At 44.8% G+C, this 16,753-nt stretch overlaps 1 protein-coding gene across 9 annotated transcripts in view; it reads left to right on the top strand.

The window, feature by feature from the left end:
• Window positions 1-16,753, top strand: part of HECTD4 (HECT domain E3 ubiquitin protein ligase 4) — a 70,463-nt gene that overhangs the window by 50,850 nt on the left and 2,860 nt on the right. For 8 of the 9 annotated variants that reach the window (XM_051633540.1, XM_051633545.1, XM_051633539.1 and 5 more), the window contains 22 exons: window positions 20-156; window positions 326-486; window positions 1,076-1,257; window positions 2,631-2,836; window positions 3,129-3,259; window positions 3,484-3,689; window positions 4,607-4,786; window positions 5,102-6,405; window positions 7,284-7,491; window positions 8,282-8,505; window positions 8,591-8,739; window positions 8,946-9,052; window positions 9,622-9,745; window positions 10,466-10,656; window positions 11,227-11,373; window positions 12,449-12,568; window positions 12,712-12,867; window positions 13,680-13,783; window positions 14,545-14,766; window positions 15,182-15,348; window positions 15,788-15,983; window positions 16,084-16,306. In XM_051633540.1, coding sequence (XP_051489500.1) covers window positions 20-156; window positions 326-486; window positions 1,076-1,257; window positions 2,631-2,836; window positions 3,129-3,259; window positions 3,484-3,689; window positions 4,607-4,786; window positions 5,102-6,405; window positions 7,284-7,491; window positions 8,282-8,505; window positions 8,591-8,739; window positions 8,946-9,052; window positions 9,622-9,745; window positions 10,466-10,656; window positions 11,227-11,373; window positions 12,449-12,568; window positions 12,712-12,867; window positions 13,680-13,783; window positions 14,545-14,766; window positions 15,182-15,348; window positions 15,788-15,983; window positions 16,084-16,306 — 4,845 coding nt within the window. Of the gene's footprint in view, window positions 1-19; window positions 157-325; window positions 487-1,075; window positions 1,258-2,630; window positions 2,837-3,128; window positions 3,260-3,483; window positions 3,690-4,606; window positions 4,787-5,101; window positions 6,406-7,283; window positions 7,492-8,281; window positions 8,506-8,590; window positions 8,740-8,945; window positions 9,053-9,621; window positions 9,746-10,465; window positions 10,657-11,226; window positions 11,374-12,448; window positions 12,569-12,711; window positions 12,868-13,679; window positions 13,784-14,544; window positions 14,767-15,181; window positions 15,349-15,787; window positions 15,984-16,083; window positions 16,307-16,753 lie in introns of those variants that run through there. The other variant, XM_051633547.1, reaches the window with a different exon arrangement.

Genomic DNA, 16,753 nt, shown 5'->3' with positions numbered 1-16,753 from the left:
CTTGTCCTGTTCTGCCCAGGTCTTACGGTGGTGACTCGCTCACCTGACAGTAACAACGTGGCCAGCAGTGCTGTTGGAACAGCTTTACCCAAGTTTGCCATTCGTGGGATGCTGAAGACATTTGGTCTTCATGGGGTTGTTCTGGATGTGGATTCAGTGAGTAAAGATACATTGGGAGGGCTTGGAACTGTCTCAGCATCACAGGCCTGTGAGCAAATAGGATTAAGTGTGCAGACCTGCTTAGAGTGCTGATTCAGTGTTTTTTCTGAAGGGAAAAATATGATCATTGCTGTGGTTATGGACAGTGTTGGTTTTGGTGTTCCAGGTAAATGAACTGGTACAAGTGGAGACATATCTCAGAAGTGAGGGAGTTCTGGTAAGATACTGGTATCCAATTGACATGTTAGAAAGGCCACCAGCTGGTTACAGGAGGACTGCAACAAATGGTTTGGTTACCCTGGATAATACCAACATCCAAATTCACAGGTAAAGAAGACCAACAATATAGTTAGAAGGTGGCATTTGTATTATCTGACTTGATCTATAGCATTTCCTGTACTGCATTTATCTACCTTGCTTTGAGTAGTAGGAAACTTCTGAATCTTACTGTAGTTGTTGAATTAAAGCTGACAAAGATTCATTGAATCTTCATGTTTCAATGGGTAGTGGGGTTTGGATTATTTATTTTTTCTTGTAATGAAGAAAATTGGTTATAATTGTCTTTTTGGAAGGATTTTACTTAGTCACCTGGGAGTGGTTTTATATTTATACATGCTGGTCTAACAAGTGCCTTCCTTGAAGGCACTTAGGTTTCTGGTCAGTTGCTTTCTACATGTTCAAGATCTCTCAACTGACTTTGTGGAGAGTTGGCTTCTAAGTCAGGTGCCTTAATTTGGTACCAGAACTGGATGGGCTGAGTGCTGTCTTAAGTGAATAAGAAAGATCTGGGTCTACCTGAACCTTTTAAATAAGAATAAATTAGGCGTAAATGTTGGGATTCAGGGGCAGGTTGCTGGATGTGACTTATTTTACATTTGGTGAAGCAATGTTATGGGTTGATGTTTGTGTTTTCTAGAGAGCTTTTGCGAAGTGAAGCTGCTCTGGCCAAGCTGTACTGCCGCATGGCTCTCCTCAACATTTTTGCCCCCAAATCCCCACATATGTTTACTCGTCTGTTCCATATTCCTGCTATCCGTGACATCACCCTGGAGCACCTGCAGTTGCTGTCCAACCAACTTCTTGCACCACCTCTTCCTGGTAAACGCTGAGTCTTATCACAGCTTCTTGTTGGTACTATAGTTTTCTGGGGCCAAAAAAAAATAAATCAGATGAGTTTGGGACTTATTAACTAGTTCATAATGATAGTATTTGAGAAATGGTCTCAGTTGACTCCTGAACTTAGAGATTGGTACTAAACGTAAAGTTTTGCTAATGATCTAATTAAAAGTGTTCAAGGCAGTTGAGGGTCCCTCCTTTCCTTCAGTATGCTTCTACCCCTTTGGCACCAGTGATCTGTTTATGGAGCTGGGGGGTATCTATATGGGATGCTTGTGAGAAATGGAGAAGGTTTTTTAGGTTAAATCCAGAGTTGTAAAACTAAATGCCAGTTGGGGGTCTCAGTTTTCAAAATTCAACTCTTCTTCATTTCACAAAGTGGTTTGTCCTTTTCCTACTGGAATCACAGATCTGATTAGAGCTGAATCATGGAAAAGAATCTTTGGCTAATTCAAGTGAGTGTTAACAAAGACAATTATCGTGACATAGCTCTTCTGCATGCAGAGAAATGTGTGTAATGTGGCTGGAGCACAGGGAGGAAGTAGGAAGTGCTATACTTAGGCTCTGAATAACTGCAAGTAATTATTTACCATTGGAAAGAGTCCTGTTCCCTCCTCCAGTTACTTTGAAACTTGGCTACCTCTAACAATGCTGCATTGTGAAAGATCCTCTTGCAGAGTACAGCGCTACTTTGCATGGCTTTCAGAGTAATTTGACAAGCTTTTACTTAGTTTTTCCTCCCTAAATTATGTCTAACTCAAGTCCTGCTAATACAGACAGTTTCCCAGCTGGTGTTTTGCTGAACTGCCCTTTCCACTGTGCGCTGCACCTTGTTTTTCTCTGACTTCTCCCATTAGCTCTGGAATGGCAGTCAGGAGATCTCAAGGCTCATGACCCACTCAGGGCTGCCCAAAAGATTCCTTGTTCATATCTGGGGAAAGCTTGAGGACAGGTAAAGCTGCTTCCACCTCATCTGGAATGAGCAGGGAAGAAAGCACTTCTGTTCACTTCTCTTGTACTTCTGTAGAAAATTGAACTGTGCTTTTCCTGCACACACAGGGCCAAGCAGGGCAGCCCTGAAGCCCCAGGGCTCATGCCTAGCAGAGCTCCCTGGGGTTGGTTAAGGCAGGTGAGGAATTCAGCTGGCATTTAGAGAGCCATCCCAGGGTGCAAGGCTGGGCTTGGATGGATCCTTCCCACTGCTGACCTTTGGGAAGAGGTTTGCACTTGCTCAGGAGTGAAAATAGATGCTCTTAATCTTCCAAGTGTTGTAAAACTTCTTTCCACTGTCCGTTTCACAGGCTACACAAACAGGTTGAAGTGACCTCCAAAACTGTCATATCTTGTTATTACAGATGGAACAATCAGTTCAAGTTCTATTCTTTTGGCCCAGTCCCTGCAGCACTGTGTCCATTCCCAGAACTGTGCTGCCACAGACCTCTTCTACCAGGGCAATTCCCAGGCCATCAGGGAGTGGCTGACTGTTGCCATTACTCGGACACTGCATCAGGGAGAGGAGAGTCTGTTGGACCTCACTAAACAGATCTGCTCCTTTTTGCAGGTAAAATACTTAGTAATGTTTTATGAGCAGTGTTGTTTTTCTTTCTAAGGAGCGCTTCCTTACTGTGAGTCTAACTTTCATAACCCCATCCCTCTCACTGAACTGTTCCTCTGGGTGGATTGCACTCCTATTCTGACACAAGGCTGAAAGCAGTGGGAACACTCTGGATGGTGTTCAGAGGAAGTGACCTCACACCGTGTCATTATTTAATGCTGTGTTTTGATTTGACAAAAGGAGAGGGATGTTGGTTGCTGCTGCCTGGGGCCTTTCATTGTGAAACGTTGTGTTACAGACGGCACCAGAACAGTTTCCTGCTGAAGAATTCCCAATTTCAGAATCCAAAGTCAATATGGATGTTAATTTTCCTGGGGCTGCATTTGTAATTGTGTCCTGTAAGGAAAGTCAGTCTGGATTCCGCAAAGAGTAAGTAACTGAGGGGCCAAGAGTGGCACAGATGAAAGGTGTGCCACTGAGCCTCTAGGCACCCTGAGTATTTAGGTGCTTTTTTTTTTTTTGAGATTTTTCTCTTTTCAGAGGCTCATTTTCTGTGTGTTGGGATAAGTATTCCAAAGCATTTTGTCTTTCTACCATTGGGTTGGGATTTTTAGTAGCTAGTTACAGCCTAACCAGACTGTTCTTTCTCTTAGTTCATCCCTTTATAAAGCTCCCTGGGCTCGAGTGCTTGTCTATGGGCTGGGGCATAAAGTGAAGAGGAATGGTCAGTTGAACCTGATCGAAGCCGTGTGCTACCCTCGTGATGCCTCCCCAACCAACACTGGCCTCACCCCACCCCCAACAACCAATCAGTACCCGTCCATCATCACCCCCACAGACAAGGTCCACATCAAACTAGGTAAAAAAAAAATAATAATAAAAAATCTTTTACACTTACTCTGAGAAGTGAGGCAAGCATCATCTTTGCCCCTGGAGGAGCTTCCTGTATTGTCACCACTCCTACCACTAGTTATAACACTATTGTTGTACAAAGCATTAAGAAATGTGTCCTAGCAGAAATAAGCAATCATTCTTAACCAAGAAAACATTATTTTTATGAGTGTTAGGAGCCAGCTGGTTCAAATTTTTGTTGTGTTAAATCTGTCACAAGCTGCATTTTTTTCTGATTTGAGTCCCCCAGGAGTTCCCAGAGCAGCACATTGGAGTGTCTCTGCAGTGTTCAAGTGGGTGTTAGGGCTGTTTAAGATGCTGTGTTTCAGACAGAGATTAATTTATATTTTTTTCTTTTCTTTTATGCACACAGGAATGTATATTCAGTGTAGTAATACATAGGTCATCCCAGCTTCTCAAGTAATCATTAGGCTGGAAGGGTGAAAAGAATATTGAAGGGAGAGTGTGATTTATTTAGAGCAGTGGAGGTGATGGAGCTGCAGTAAGCTCTTAAAACTTCCTGTTGAAGGTTCTTAAGTCCTTCTACTGAACTACAGCACCTCTGATGTTTTTCTTAATGCTCATCAGACATACATATAAATGTTTTTGTGAAAGTCCTATATGCATCTAGGTATGTACAGGCTAAAAATAGTTGTTGTTTCATATGTCTTCTGAACAGAATGTTATCTGTACATTTATAATTATAGCTTGAATCAACTCTACTGTAGAGAAACATTCCTATTTGTTTATTACAAAGTACTTAATAGCGAAAATTTTCAGCTAGCATAAATTTAGCCTCAAAAAAATCCTAAAAGATATGTTACTAATTCTACTTGACAAGTGTTAAGAGTGATGATAAGTATTTTCTCTGACCTTTTTGCTTAGGAGTCTCTCCTCCTCCTGGAGCTGTGTTGGTCTTGCATTCTCTTCCCCTTGAATTCCCCCTGGCAATGGCATTCACAGAACAACTGTTAACTTGGAAATTGGAAGATGGGGATGGAAAATCAGAAGATGAACTGGATACTATTCCTGCTTCAATCCTCCTGCAAGTAGTGGAATTTTTAGGTGAGAATGCAGCATTTACTTAGTCATGAGCACCAATAATGTGCTGGCTCCAATCGAGAGTTTAGGAAAAAAGGGATCATTACAGTCACAAAGTATTTCTGAGCTCTGCCATGATATTGAATTTTTCCTCAGGCTCCAGAAATTTTCTGTTGAAGTGCACTTCTTGAAGTAGCCTTCCTGTCTGTCTTACTGCTGCCCTACAGCCACTGAAACAAGCTTTTCTTGGGCTTTTTATAATATTCCTGTTGCAACTCATGTAATAAAGCTACTAAGAGTGACATACTGCTGACTCCATGTCTTGCCTTCCACACACAGGGAACTTCCTCTGGACAACTGACATGGCAGCATGTGTGAAGGAGTTAATCTTTCATCTCTTGGCTGAGTTGCTTCGCAAAATTCACAATCTGGAGCAGAAAAAAAACCCGGCCGGATTGTCCTCTTCCATTGCCCTTCAGCTGAATCCCTGTCTAGCAATGCTCATGGCGCTGCAGTCAGAACTCCACAAGTTGTATGATGAAGAGACACAGAACTGGGTATCTGGAAATGCTTGTGGTGGTTCTGGTGTGGGGGCAGCTGACCAAGGAAGATTTTCAACCTACTTTCACGCTCTGATGGAAGTCTGCCTTGCTGTGGCAGAAGTAACCTTACCCATCAATATGAGTGTCACAGCTAATGTGATGTCTTCAACAAGTGCCCCAAATCTTAGTGACTCTTCATCCTCCTCTTCGTCTTCTCCAGGACAGACACCACAGAGTCCAAGCTTGCTGTCAAAGAGGAAAAAAGTCAAAATGAAGCGGGAAAAGACGTCATCTTCAGGCAAACGCTCCTCGTCCAGAGCAGCTGAAACAGATGCTGCAATCCTCAGTATAGGAGGGAGCAAGCCTGAGGACATGTTGTGGTTTCACAGGGCACTGACTCTGCTCATAATTCTTAGACACTTAACTAAAAAGGATCCCCAGGGGCTGGGGGTGACAAACGATGCAGTAGCAGATGCCTGTCAAGCACTGGTAGGTCCCACAGCTCACAGCCGCCTGCTCGTCATTTCGGGAATACCGACGCACCTGGAGGAGGGCACTGTCCGAAGCGCCATCAGGAAGGCTTGTAATGCACATGGGGGAGTCTTCAAAGATGAGATCTACATCCCTTTGCAGGAAGAGGATCCCAAAAAAATCAAGGACAAAGCAGAAGGAGGAGAATGCAGAACTGAGCTGGAGAAACCCACCGTTTCCAGCAGTGCAGACAGTCTGGATATCAGCAGCTCCAGCAGCGTCACCCCAGCCATGAGCGTCAGCGCCTCGGCCTCCACCAGCCAGGCCTCCCTCTGCAGCTCCCAGGGAATATCTCGGACCGTCAGTGATATCTCAGTTGACCAGTCCCAAGGAGGACTGGAACTGGCCATCCCACCAGGACTGCTAGAACCACATGTTATTTCCAGCCAGGAGAGTCTGGATCTGTCCCACTGCAGCACGGGCAGCCTGGGCAGCCTGGGCAGCCTCGGGGAGCCGCTTGACAACGTCGAAACTGCGTCCGTGTCTGATGTGGGATCCATGTACACAGTCACGTCTCTGGACAACCAGCCCCTTCTGTCACGGCCAATCAAAGGCTTTGCTGTTGTGGAGGTAATAGCCTTTGGTCAGGAGAGGGTGTCTTTGGGGTCAGTTTTGTCTGAAAGAGTGAGATCTGATTGTTGTAACTATTTTATAATGCCTGGCTTTGAGAAATCCTGTACTTGTGGTTTGTGCGTAACACTGGGACTGTTAAGGACAAAGTGTGCTGGATGTTTCCTTCTGTGAAGATCCCTCTGCTTGACTGAGGCCACAAGGTGAATTTATCAGAAACTCTCAAAATCACAGCCATTTCTGATAGCCTGTGAATCTAGAGGGGACATTTTTGCCTAGTCTGGGATTGTATCACTTTCCCTTTTAGAAGAAAATCAGCTTATTTAGATAGAAACTCTTCAGTTGCTATTCTTAAGCTATTAATTGACATGAAGACACCAGGGTTGAAATAAACCATGTAGTGTGTACAGAAAGCTGTCAGCATCCTCACACTGAAACCTGCTCTAAGCCTGTAGCTGCTCTGGTGATGCATGGTGGTTATTCTTGGAATCAACGGAAGTTCTTGTTCCTCTTCCCAATTTGTGTAGCTGAGACTTCAAGGCCTGTGCTAATTTTAGGTATATTTTTCTAAATGAAGAATTGAAGCAAGGCCAAAGGAGTTGCAAATAATGGCAGGTTACCTGTCTGAAACTTTCAGGTTATCTGATACTTCTAAGGGCTGTCTCCAGGCTAAGAAATGTCTGGGTGTGCTTAGAAAGGATGTTTTCTGGGCTGAACCTTAATTCTGGTGTCACATTATTGATGCAGAAGAACAGCAGAAGAGATAGAGTAGTGATTATTCACATGGGGAGGGGAGAAAGCTTAAGGCCCAAATTAATATAAATAGAAGTTAATTTGTTTTGCCAGAATTCCTATAACTAATTTCATTACTTGTACAGATAAGATCAAGAGCTAAAATAGAGAAGATCCGAGCCAGTCTATTTAATAGCAGTGACCTCATTGGTTTGTCAAGTCTGGATGGTGAAGATGAGCTGATGGAAATGTCAACTGAAGAGATTTTAACTGTTTCTACTGTAAATCAGAGCTTATTTGACACCCAAGGGAGCCCAGCACTAGAAGATTATTTCAATGATAAGTCAATAAAAGGTATGTGGTTTTCATATTGACAAGGATAGCATTTCTATTGTGCATTTTTTGGGAGACATACAAGGATCAGATTCTCCTTGCTGGTGTAAATTTGGTATTTTCAAAGCAAGTTTCCTCCCTCTCATCAGTTGGCAAGCATCTACTTCCCATCTGAATGTTGCTTAACTGTCCTTACAGTAACTAAACATTAAAAAAACCCAAACCCTCCAACCAAAAAAAAAAAACAAAACCAAACCCCACACCAACCCGAAAAGCCACTGAGTTGTTTAGTGACTTTTTTGAGAAAATAGCCACTGTAATAATTTACCACTGTGAGACCCAGCATAATTTTAGAGTCAAAACTCTTCAAGTAGAACAGCTAGTAATTTATAGATCTAAATATACCAGAAAGGGGCCAGAATCCTAAGCCAGGGAACAGGGCAGCATAATACTTAGAGGACGTTCAGCTGACTCCTAGTTCAATTGGTGGCTGTTGGTGTGTACCCACACAACATCATTCTCACATTGGCATCATAAATCATCTACTTTTTCATTATCACATCAGCCACTCCAATAATAATCATAGTATGTGGCCAAAACAGGAGAGGCCCTTTAGGTCTCTCTCATAAATGGGTATTAGAGGGCAGAAAGGTCAGGTCTGCTAGTAGAACTCTTCAGAGTGACTTTTCTCACCTGGAGCAAGTGGCATGTCACAGTATTTTAGCTGAATGCCAAATGTTTTTTCACCTGTCACATTCTAAACAGTTGTCATGGTATTTTGTACCATAAGGCTTTTATTTTATTTTATTAGGTGAGAAATTGGTCCCAGGTGCTCGGGAAGTCCTCACAGAAATATTTAAAAGCTGCATCCATTCTGAGCAGATGCTGAGCCTCACTCCAGCAAAGCCCATTAAGGTCACTGATATCTATCTTAGTAAAGAGCAGATCAATTCTCAGACTCCTGGAAACCTTCTTCACGTGTTCTTCACAAATGTCCGGCCTCCAAAGAAAGTGCTGGAGGACCAGCTTACCCAGGTAGTGCTCTGAAAACCATTTGCAGCATCTTTTTTGAGGTAACTCAAGCATTGGGTAATTAATTGTTCACTCTCTGTGTTGGAAGATTTTAAGGAAATACGGTGTCCCCAAGCCAAAGTTTGACAAGAGCAAGTACAAGGCAGGCAAGGAGCAGCACCCAGTGAAAGTTGTGAGCACCAAGCGCCCGGTTACTAAACCCCCTACAAAGGAAAAGTCCATGCTCAATAGTGTCAGGTTGGTGGCTTCAGCCTTTTGACAGTTGTGAAACCTTTGATTTTTGCTTTAGGAATCCAGATGTTTATTCCCCCTCCCTCTAGATTTCCATGTAGGGCTTGGAAGAGGGAAATGTGACTTTGAGATTATAAAAGACCTTCAAGAAATGGTTTGTTTTCTTGAGCAGCCACAAGAACTTTCATCCTAATACGCACTTTGTCCTGTAGCCGAACAGCCTTGAGTGAGAAGAAACCTACTGTAAAGCCAAAATCTCCTGAGAAGAGCAAACCTGAAGAGAAGGACCCTGAAAAGTCTCCCACAAAGAAACAGGAAGGTAGGAGCTCTGCTGAATTTTTCTACAGTATTACAGCATAGAAAAGAAATACATCTTTTGTATTGGCATGTTCATATGATGTCATGATAGATTTGGGTTGGCTTTGTTTTGAATGAGGCTAACTTACTTTTTTTTGAATAGTGGTATAAGAGTATCTGTATAGTGGTATCAGTGTATCTGTGTATCTGTAAATCTGGACTCATGGATGCAAGTGAGAGCAAACCAAGCCGGTGCAGCTCGTGCATGTGTAGGCCTTGGGGATACACTGGGTTGGGAACTGACTGCCTAAGAGCTACAGTGTCAAGGCTTTTTTGGGACAGTGGGGATTCCAGAGGACAGGTGGGGATTTATGTCCTCAGGAGGATAGAACGAGTGTCATTTAATAAAGGTCAGGTTGGACCTTGAACAGGATGATGTTCAGAACTCCATGAGTAATGAGCCATGGTGGGATGGGTAGAAACAGGCAAGAGCTGGCAGGGAACCACCCTGAACACCAACCATTTCCCTGTGTGGTGTGCAGACTGCACAGTAAGTCATTAACTATTTGATGGTCCTGTCTCTGCTGCCAGTTCCTGAGGAGAAGTATTTGACACTGGATGGATTCCACAGATTTGTGGTTGACCGATCTAAACAGGATATCCGCAGTGTCTGGAGAGCTATTCTGTCCTGTGGATATGATCTACATTTTGAAAGGTACATTGTGCAATTTTTTAAATAAATGTGATACTGATTAATTGTGCTCACTTTAAAAACACTTGATCCCAAGTGTTCCCACTCCAGGTACCTCTAACCAGTGTGTTAGTGAAACACAAACTTCTGTCCATGGCTGCAAGGCCTGCAGAAAAAAAAACTGTTGTTATTTTCTTAGAACTTGCTTTGAAAGAGTCATGATTCTGTCACCATGCAGGCTCCTGACTTTCTTGTGCACAACATAGCTAACAAAATCCTGTGTCATACTGTCCTTATAGCTTCCAAACTGTATCATAAATTGGCATGATGAGAATTTTAGATCCATCTGGCACTCTCTCGTTTCTGTTCTGTGCACTGGATAGTGGTTTAAACTGGCAGAGCTGCTGCTGGGTCAGCAGTAATGCAGCAGAGGGGATGCTTACTGCCTTGATACTGGACAGGAAAAAATTAATCCTCCTTCTGTCCCTGTGTCAAGCCACAGGCTAATTGCCAGTTCCTATATCCACTTCAGAGCATAAAGGCAGTGCAGTAGCTTATCAGGCAGTTCCTTTATTTCTTATTTAACAGCAGTGAGGCAAGACAGGTGATAAATCAGTTCTTATTCTCAGACTGGAATTTTTGTCATGAAACATCTCTGCTTGAGAGCAGGGGGACAAGGTACCTGGTGTTGTACTGGACGTGCTCTCAGGAAGCAGTTGTGCACGTGTGCCTTTTGCATTCCAGGTGTGCCTGCATCGATGCACGACACGCTCAGAAAGCGTCCCGGAAATGGACACTGGAGATGGATGTTGCCCTTGTCCAGTATATTAACAGGCTTTGTCGGCACCTTGCAATTACACCAGCACGACTCCATCCCCATGAAGTTTATTTGGATCCAGCTGATGCAGCAGATCCCAGAATTTCCTGTCTGTTGAGTACGTATAGAGGCTTTCATAGAGGCTTTCTTCAACTGAAAAGCTTGGTAGTGCTCCTGAGCTCAGGTAGTTGGGATATTTCTTTGGAGGTTGTAGAAAACAGTTTCTGTGGGCTGAGGGGAACACTGAGTCTAGGTTTTTTGTCTGTCCTTGGGGAACCTGTGCAGCTCTGTTAGGAACACACTGCAGCTGTTCTCTGCTCTCTGAGCCCACCTCCTAGATCCAGCCAGAGCAGGAAGGGAAGGAGAGAGGAGGGAGGGTTGGATTTCAGCTCTGGACCAAGGCAGACTTCAGTCACCTAAATCCTGTTCTAAGCACAAAGTTCCTTTAAGAGGGTCTCCAGATAAAGCAGGTTCAGTGGCGATGAGAGACACTGGACTCAGACACCCAGAGACTCAAGATCCAGGAGAGAGCATCCCAGGTCATGGCCGTTCTTGCTTCTTTCAGCCCTCTTGAAGAGCAGGGATCAGGAGGGGTTGCTTTAGAAGGAAGAACTGAATCTGCAGGAAAGATGGACTTCACGGCAGGTAGGGAATCATGATCTCTCTGATTGAATGTTTCCCACCTCAGATGTTCCTGTTGAAAGTCTACGCCTCCGGTTTGCCCTCCTCCAGTCCCTCAATACAACCTTGGAGACCTTCTTCTTGCCACTGGTGGAGCTGCGGCAGACCGAGATGTACACCAACAGCATCGCCGCGCTGCTGCAGGAGGCCAAGGGTGGGTCAGTCAGGAACGTGGTTGTTGCCTGGAAGGGTGGCCTCACGTCGGGCTTCTTAGTGTATTTTGCAGAAGATTTTAATGTGTGTATTCATGTGACAGAAAGGAGAACATGGAAGGGAGAGCGAGATAGCGAATGGTTTCAGTGCGACAGCAAAGCTGGTTGGCTTCGTTCTCAGCCTGATGTGCTGGCACACAGTCTGGCCCAGGGGACAGCCAAAAACCTGCATTGACCTAAGAGCACTTCTCAGTGTGGGAGTTTTTTCTTTTCCTTGGTTTGTTTTTTAAAAGCAAGGGGGATTATTCTTGCAAGTCATTAATAGATGCTGTGCATGTTTCTTGACTCTGAAGGGAGGTGGCCCATCTCTGCTGTCTGCAGGTGGCCTTCAGATAATGTCTTTATCTTCTTGGGGGTATCCATGAATGAAAATTCTCTGTTAATCAACAGAGATTGATGAAGGTGAAAGTGCCAGGACACCTTGTCATCCATATTGTCACTGAAGTTGCAGAATTAGATCAAGAAAATACTCATCATGCACCAGTATTTAAAATCGGTTTTACAAGACTTCATTAGACAACAAACAAACCCAAGATTTAGGATGATTACATTTCCTAAACTTGTTTTCTTCTGAAACTTTAATATTAGCCTGGCCCAGAAAAAATACCATATAAATCCAGTGTGGGGAAGTGAGAAATGTTCAGAGGTTTGTCTTTATAGAGCCCATGGTTATGGTGCAATGTGACAGCCCTGGTTTTTATCATGTTTTCTTCCCTCTAGCATTTCTGTCAAAACATCTCAGATTTCTGAAGGCTATTTGACAAAGTGTGCCTGGTTCACAGAGATTCTGCTGCAGTTGCTACAATCCATTTCTGTAACATTTCGGTTGTGTTCATCCATGTTCTAACCCAGTGCACTCTTTCCAGTAAACATTAGTAACAAATATTTTAGGAAAATGATGTGGTTTATCCATATCTTACCTAATGAAGGTGAAATTATTATTCTACCATTGGCCATTAGAGAATTTCAGAAGATTTTGGAAGGATAAATTAACTATACTGAAATGTATTTCTTTAGGTTTGATCTTCTATGACACGAAAGTAACTGTAATGAACCGAGTGCTGAATGCCACTGTCCAAAGAACTGCTGATCATGCAGCCCCAGAAATCACCCTGGATCCCTTGGAAATTGTAGGAGGTATGGGAAGCACTTGCCCTTTTCAAAATCCATTTTAATCTGTTGCAACAACTCGGGTCTGTTTTAACCAAGCTCAGATGCTTATAAATGCAAAATTACTTAGAGTGTGGGAGGTTTATTTTTTTTCTCTGATTTTTAACTAGGGGAGATCCGTTCTTCAGAGAACTCCTACTTCTGCCAGGCGGCGAGGCAGCTGGCCTGTGTGCCCTCCTCCCAGCTCTGTGTCAAACTGGCCAGTGGAGGAGACCCCACATATGCCTTCAACATCCGCTTCACGGGAGAGGAGGTGCATGGGACAAGTAAGTTGGGATCAGAGTTACCAGTGTGGGTGACATTGGGTGCAGTGGTGAGAGCTGCCTCCAGGGGGGATCCAAGTCTTCACCAGGTTGGGGCTCCTCTTAACTTCGAGGAGCAGCGTTAGTGGTGTTTGCAGTCCTGCAGATGGAAAAGAGCAATGCTGCCAAGAATTAAACAAGCCAGATGGTTCATTTTCACATTGTAGCTGATACAGCAGGAAGCATGAATGCCTGGGCATGAGGCTTTGTTAACTGGAGTGAGTAAATGGGGAATAATGAATTGGTTGAAGCACAGGCAGAACATTTAGTCAGTGTCTCTTCAGCTTGTTCTGATGCTCAGTCATGATAAGCTCAGACTGTGCTGAAAATAAGGATTTTGGTTTTTTAAGTATTTGCTTGTTGCTGGTGAGCTGGGTGGTGATGCTGTGGATCTGTCTTATTGTTGAAGTGCTGTGAGGTTGTACAGCCAACAGGTGAAGTCCTCAATACTAGTATAGGATATATTATCAAACATACTTGCCAAGGGATATGCAAGTGTTAACAATTAAAATTGGTCATGCCCAGGCAAGGTGGTTTTCAGAAGTGTGAACCTCAGCTTGTCCCAGCCAAGCTGCAGAGGTGGTGCATGTGGTAAGGTGGACAGCATGTGAGCAGTAGGCTGGCATCTCCCCTGCCCTTGTTCAAGGCAAATATCTGTGCAGAGGTTAAGTGTGTCATTTAAACCATAAAACCTGATTTCAAGAAGAGCAAATCCTGGGTTAGAAGGTGAGGAGCCTCAGAGGGCAGCTCATAATTTTGCCCCTCTTCTTTTCCAGGTGGATCTTTCCGTCACTTCCTTTGGCAAGTGTGCAAAGAGCTGCAGAGCTCCTCGCTCTCCCTTCTGCTGTTGTGCCCCAGCTCTGCGGTCAATAAGAACAAGGTCTGACACCTCAAATTCTTTTCTCTTTTTGAATGCATGTTTGACCAGGAGCAGAACACACACATTTGGCAACATAGAGAGAAGCCTCAGACCAGCAGCCCATTAGCACAGCTGACCAGATAGGCCTCATGCCTGCTGGACCTCAAAATGACTGTCCATTGAATCCCCTACTGCAATTCTGATGGTGCTGCAGGTCCTTGAAGAAAGAGCTGAGTAGTCAAAACTGCAAAGTGCAGCAGAACTAAAACTCTGCTATTGAAGGCATATTTAGTGTCCTCCTGTTCTGTGCCCTGGCTATGTTACAGCAGCAAGATAAAGCTTATGGCCCAAAGAATTTACAGTAGTTGAGGTGTGGTTCCTTCCCTGGAGTATCCACGTGGTAGGAAAACAGCTCATTTCACACAGGGCCAATCACATAGCAAAGCTGGCTTTGCATATCCGGGCTGGATCTCAGCAACACCCCACAGCTGAAAGACTCAGATACCAAACTGAGAACGCAAGTACAGGGAAATCCCATGAATGCTGATTAACAACTCATCAGAGCAGGGCTCTGGGGGTGCCATCCTGATGGCCCTGCTTGTGGTCATGAGGTGATGATAGTACAGCACTGTACTATACTATACTATGGACCCTGTGCCACACAAGCAAATCCTTTTGTAGCCAACTAGAGTTTTAATTGTGTCCAACCCAGTGTTTTTCATGAGCCTGTTAACCTGTGTTCACTGCTGGTTTGTGTGCTCTTCTCTCTTCTCTTTCCCAAGGGGAAGTACATTCTGACACCCAGCCCTATCACCTACGCCGAGGAGCAGTTATTCCATTTCTTTGGGCAGCTCTTGGGTATTGCCATTCGAGCAGATGTTCCTCTGCCACTTGACCTCCTGCCCTCCTTCTGGAAGACCCTAGTAGGAGAGCCACTGGATCCTGACCTTGATCTCCAGGAAGCTGACATCCTCACCTACAACTACGTCAAAAAATTTGAAAACGTAAGTAATTTTTTTTCATCATCCCTTCTTTTTTCCAGGGCTTCCTACTTGCTCTAGTGGCAGCTTGCTTTACTGCCTGCCCTCAGTGGCAGTGCTTGGCCTCTCAGGTAGCAGGTGTTTTTCACGTGAGCAGGGTCATGAAGTGTTTTGATTCATCTTGGGTGCAGGAATTTATATCCTAATGGCTTGGAGAAGCTATTCAGTCTCCTCTGCTGCCAGGCGCAGGGGAATTATGCCTTGGGAAGCATTTACTGGAACCTGGCAGCGCTAAAGCAGACAAGAATCCACCAAAGTGATTACTGGCTTTCGCTGTCTGTGTGCACAACACACCTTGTGGTGATACCTTAAGTGAGCCACAAGAATAATGTACTGTGGCACTCTGGGCATTAGACACCCTGCCTGTGTTTCCTGGCAGATAAATGATGAGACAGAACTGGAAGCTCTGTGTGCAGAAATTGCCTCTCAGCATCTAGCAACAGAGAGCCCTGACTGTCCCAACAAGCCATGCTGCAAATTCACCTATCTGACCATGATGGGGGAAGAAGTGGAGCTTTGTCCCAGAGGCAGGCACATTCCCGTGGGGTGAGTAACAGCTTGCTTGGCAGGATGTTGCACTGGATTACGTGGGAGGTATCTCTGGAATAATTGTCCAAGCACCAGCCTCTCCAGAGGTGCTTTTCTAACAAGCTGAAGGCTGGAACGATCTGGGAAAGCTTTGTGTTTGCTGGCAGGAACTGAGGATCACTGGTGCTATGTAAGTGCCTTGTGTGCCAAGCAGTGGAGGAGCAGCCCCAGTCAGCTCTTTGCTGCTCAGGAAACTCCCAGTTGAGAGGCCCATGGGAAATGGGCAGGAACAAGAGAAGGGGAGGGAGCTGAATAAAGGGGAATTGAATTGGGAAGCATGAGAATGCAAAGATCTTAATGCTAGGTCATTGAAAAGTGGAATCTCCATGTAACCCCCTCCTGTGTGTAACGGCGTGGGGCAGGGCAGGGGGTTCTCACACACTCTCCTGTCCTGCAGATGGGAGAACAAGGACGTGTATGCAACTGCCATCCGGAGCCTGAGGATGCGGGAGCTGCAGACCCCGGAGTGCATGACTGCTGTGCGGGCTGGGCTGGGCTCCATCATCCCCCTGCAGCTCCTCACCACGCTGACCCCGCTGGAGATGGAGCTGAGGACCTGTGGACTTCCATACATTAACCTGGAGTTTCTCAAGGTAGGAAGAACCTCCCCTTCTGTCCTCCTGAAGTGTGAGTAGGGACGGTTTATGAAGGGAGAGGGAAGCAGCAGTGGACATGTTGCTTTTTCTCTGCCAGGCACACACCATGTACCAGGTGGGCTTGATGGAAACTGACCAGCACATCGAGTTTTTCTGGAGCGCTTTGGAGATGTTCACTCAGGAGGAGCTCTGCAAGTTCATAAAGTTTGCCTGTAACCAGGAACGAATCCCGTTCACCTGTCCTTGCAAGGACGGAGGCCCCGATACTGCCCACGTCCCGCCGTACCCCATGAAAATCGCCCCCCCAGACGGGGCTGCAGGTGGGGTTGTCCTTATGTCTCCTCTGGCAAAGAAAATCAGTTCTGCTTGTGTCATGTTTCTGACTTTCATTTCCCCTGTTTCTAATTTAAATATGTATTTAATGTGCAAAGAAGCACAAAAGAGAGGCAGGTAGTTACGGCTGTAAATGAGAAGAGGTGTTTAAACCATGTAAAAATAAAATTTAACTACTTAAAACATTGCCCTCTAGAGGCAAGAAGAGATTCTGTGTAAGATTTCTCTTATGCTTCTACAATGGCTGGACTCGAAAAAATACCAGCCCGAGGACTGACTGGGAAGCACAGAAGTATCTGAGGCTCAAGAGAAAGATGATAGGGAGGAATTGGATTGTTTTGGTACTTCTTAGTAAGGAGTGCAGGAAAGGAGGCTTCTGGAAGTGAGGGTGAAAGGTGGACATTGTATTACAACCCTTTCTGGTGCTTCTTGCC

The sequence above is a fragment of the Apus apus genome, chromosome 16, assembly GCF_020740795.1.
Source record: "Apus apus isolate bApuApu2 chromosome 16, bApuApu2.pri.cur, whole genome shotgun sequence".
NCBI lineage: Eukaryota > Metazoa > Chordata > Aves > Apodiformes > Apodidae > Apus > Apus apus.
This window is presented reverse-complemented; position numbering and strand designations above follow the sequence as displayed.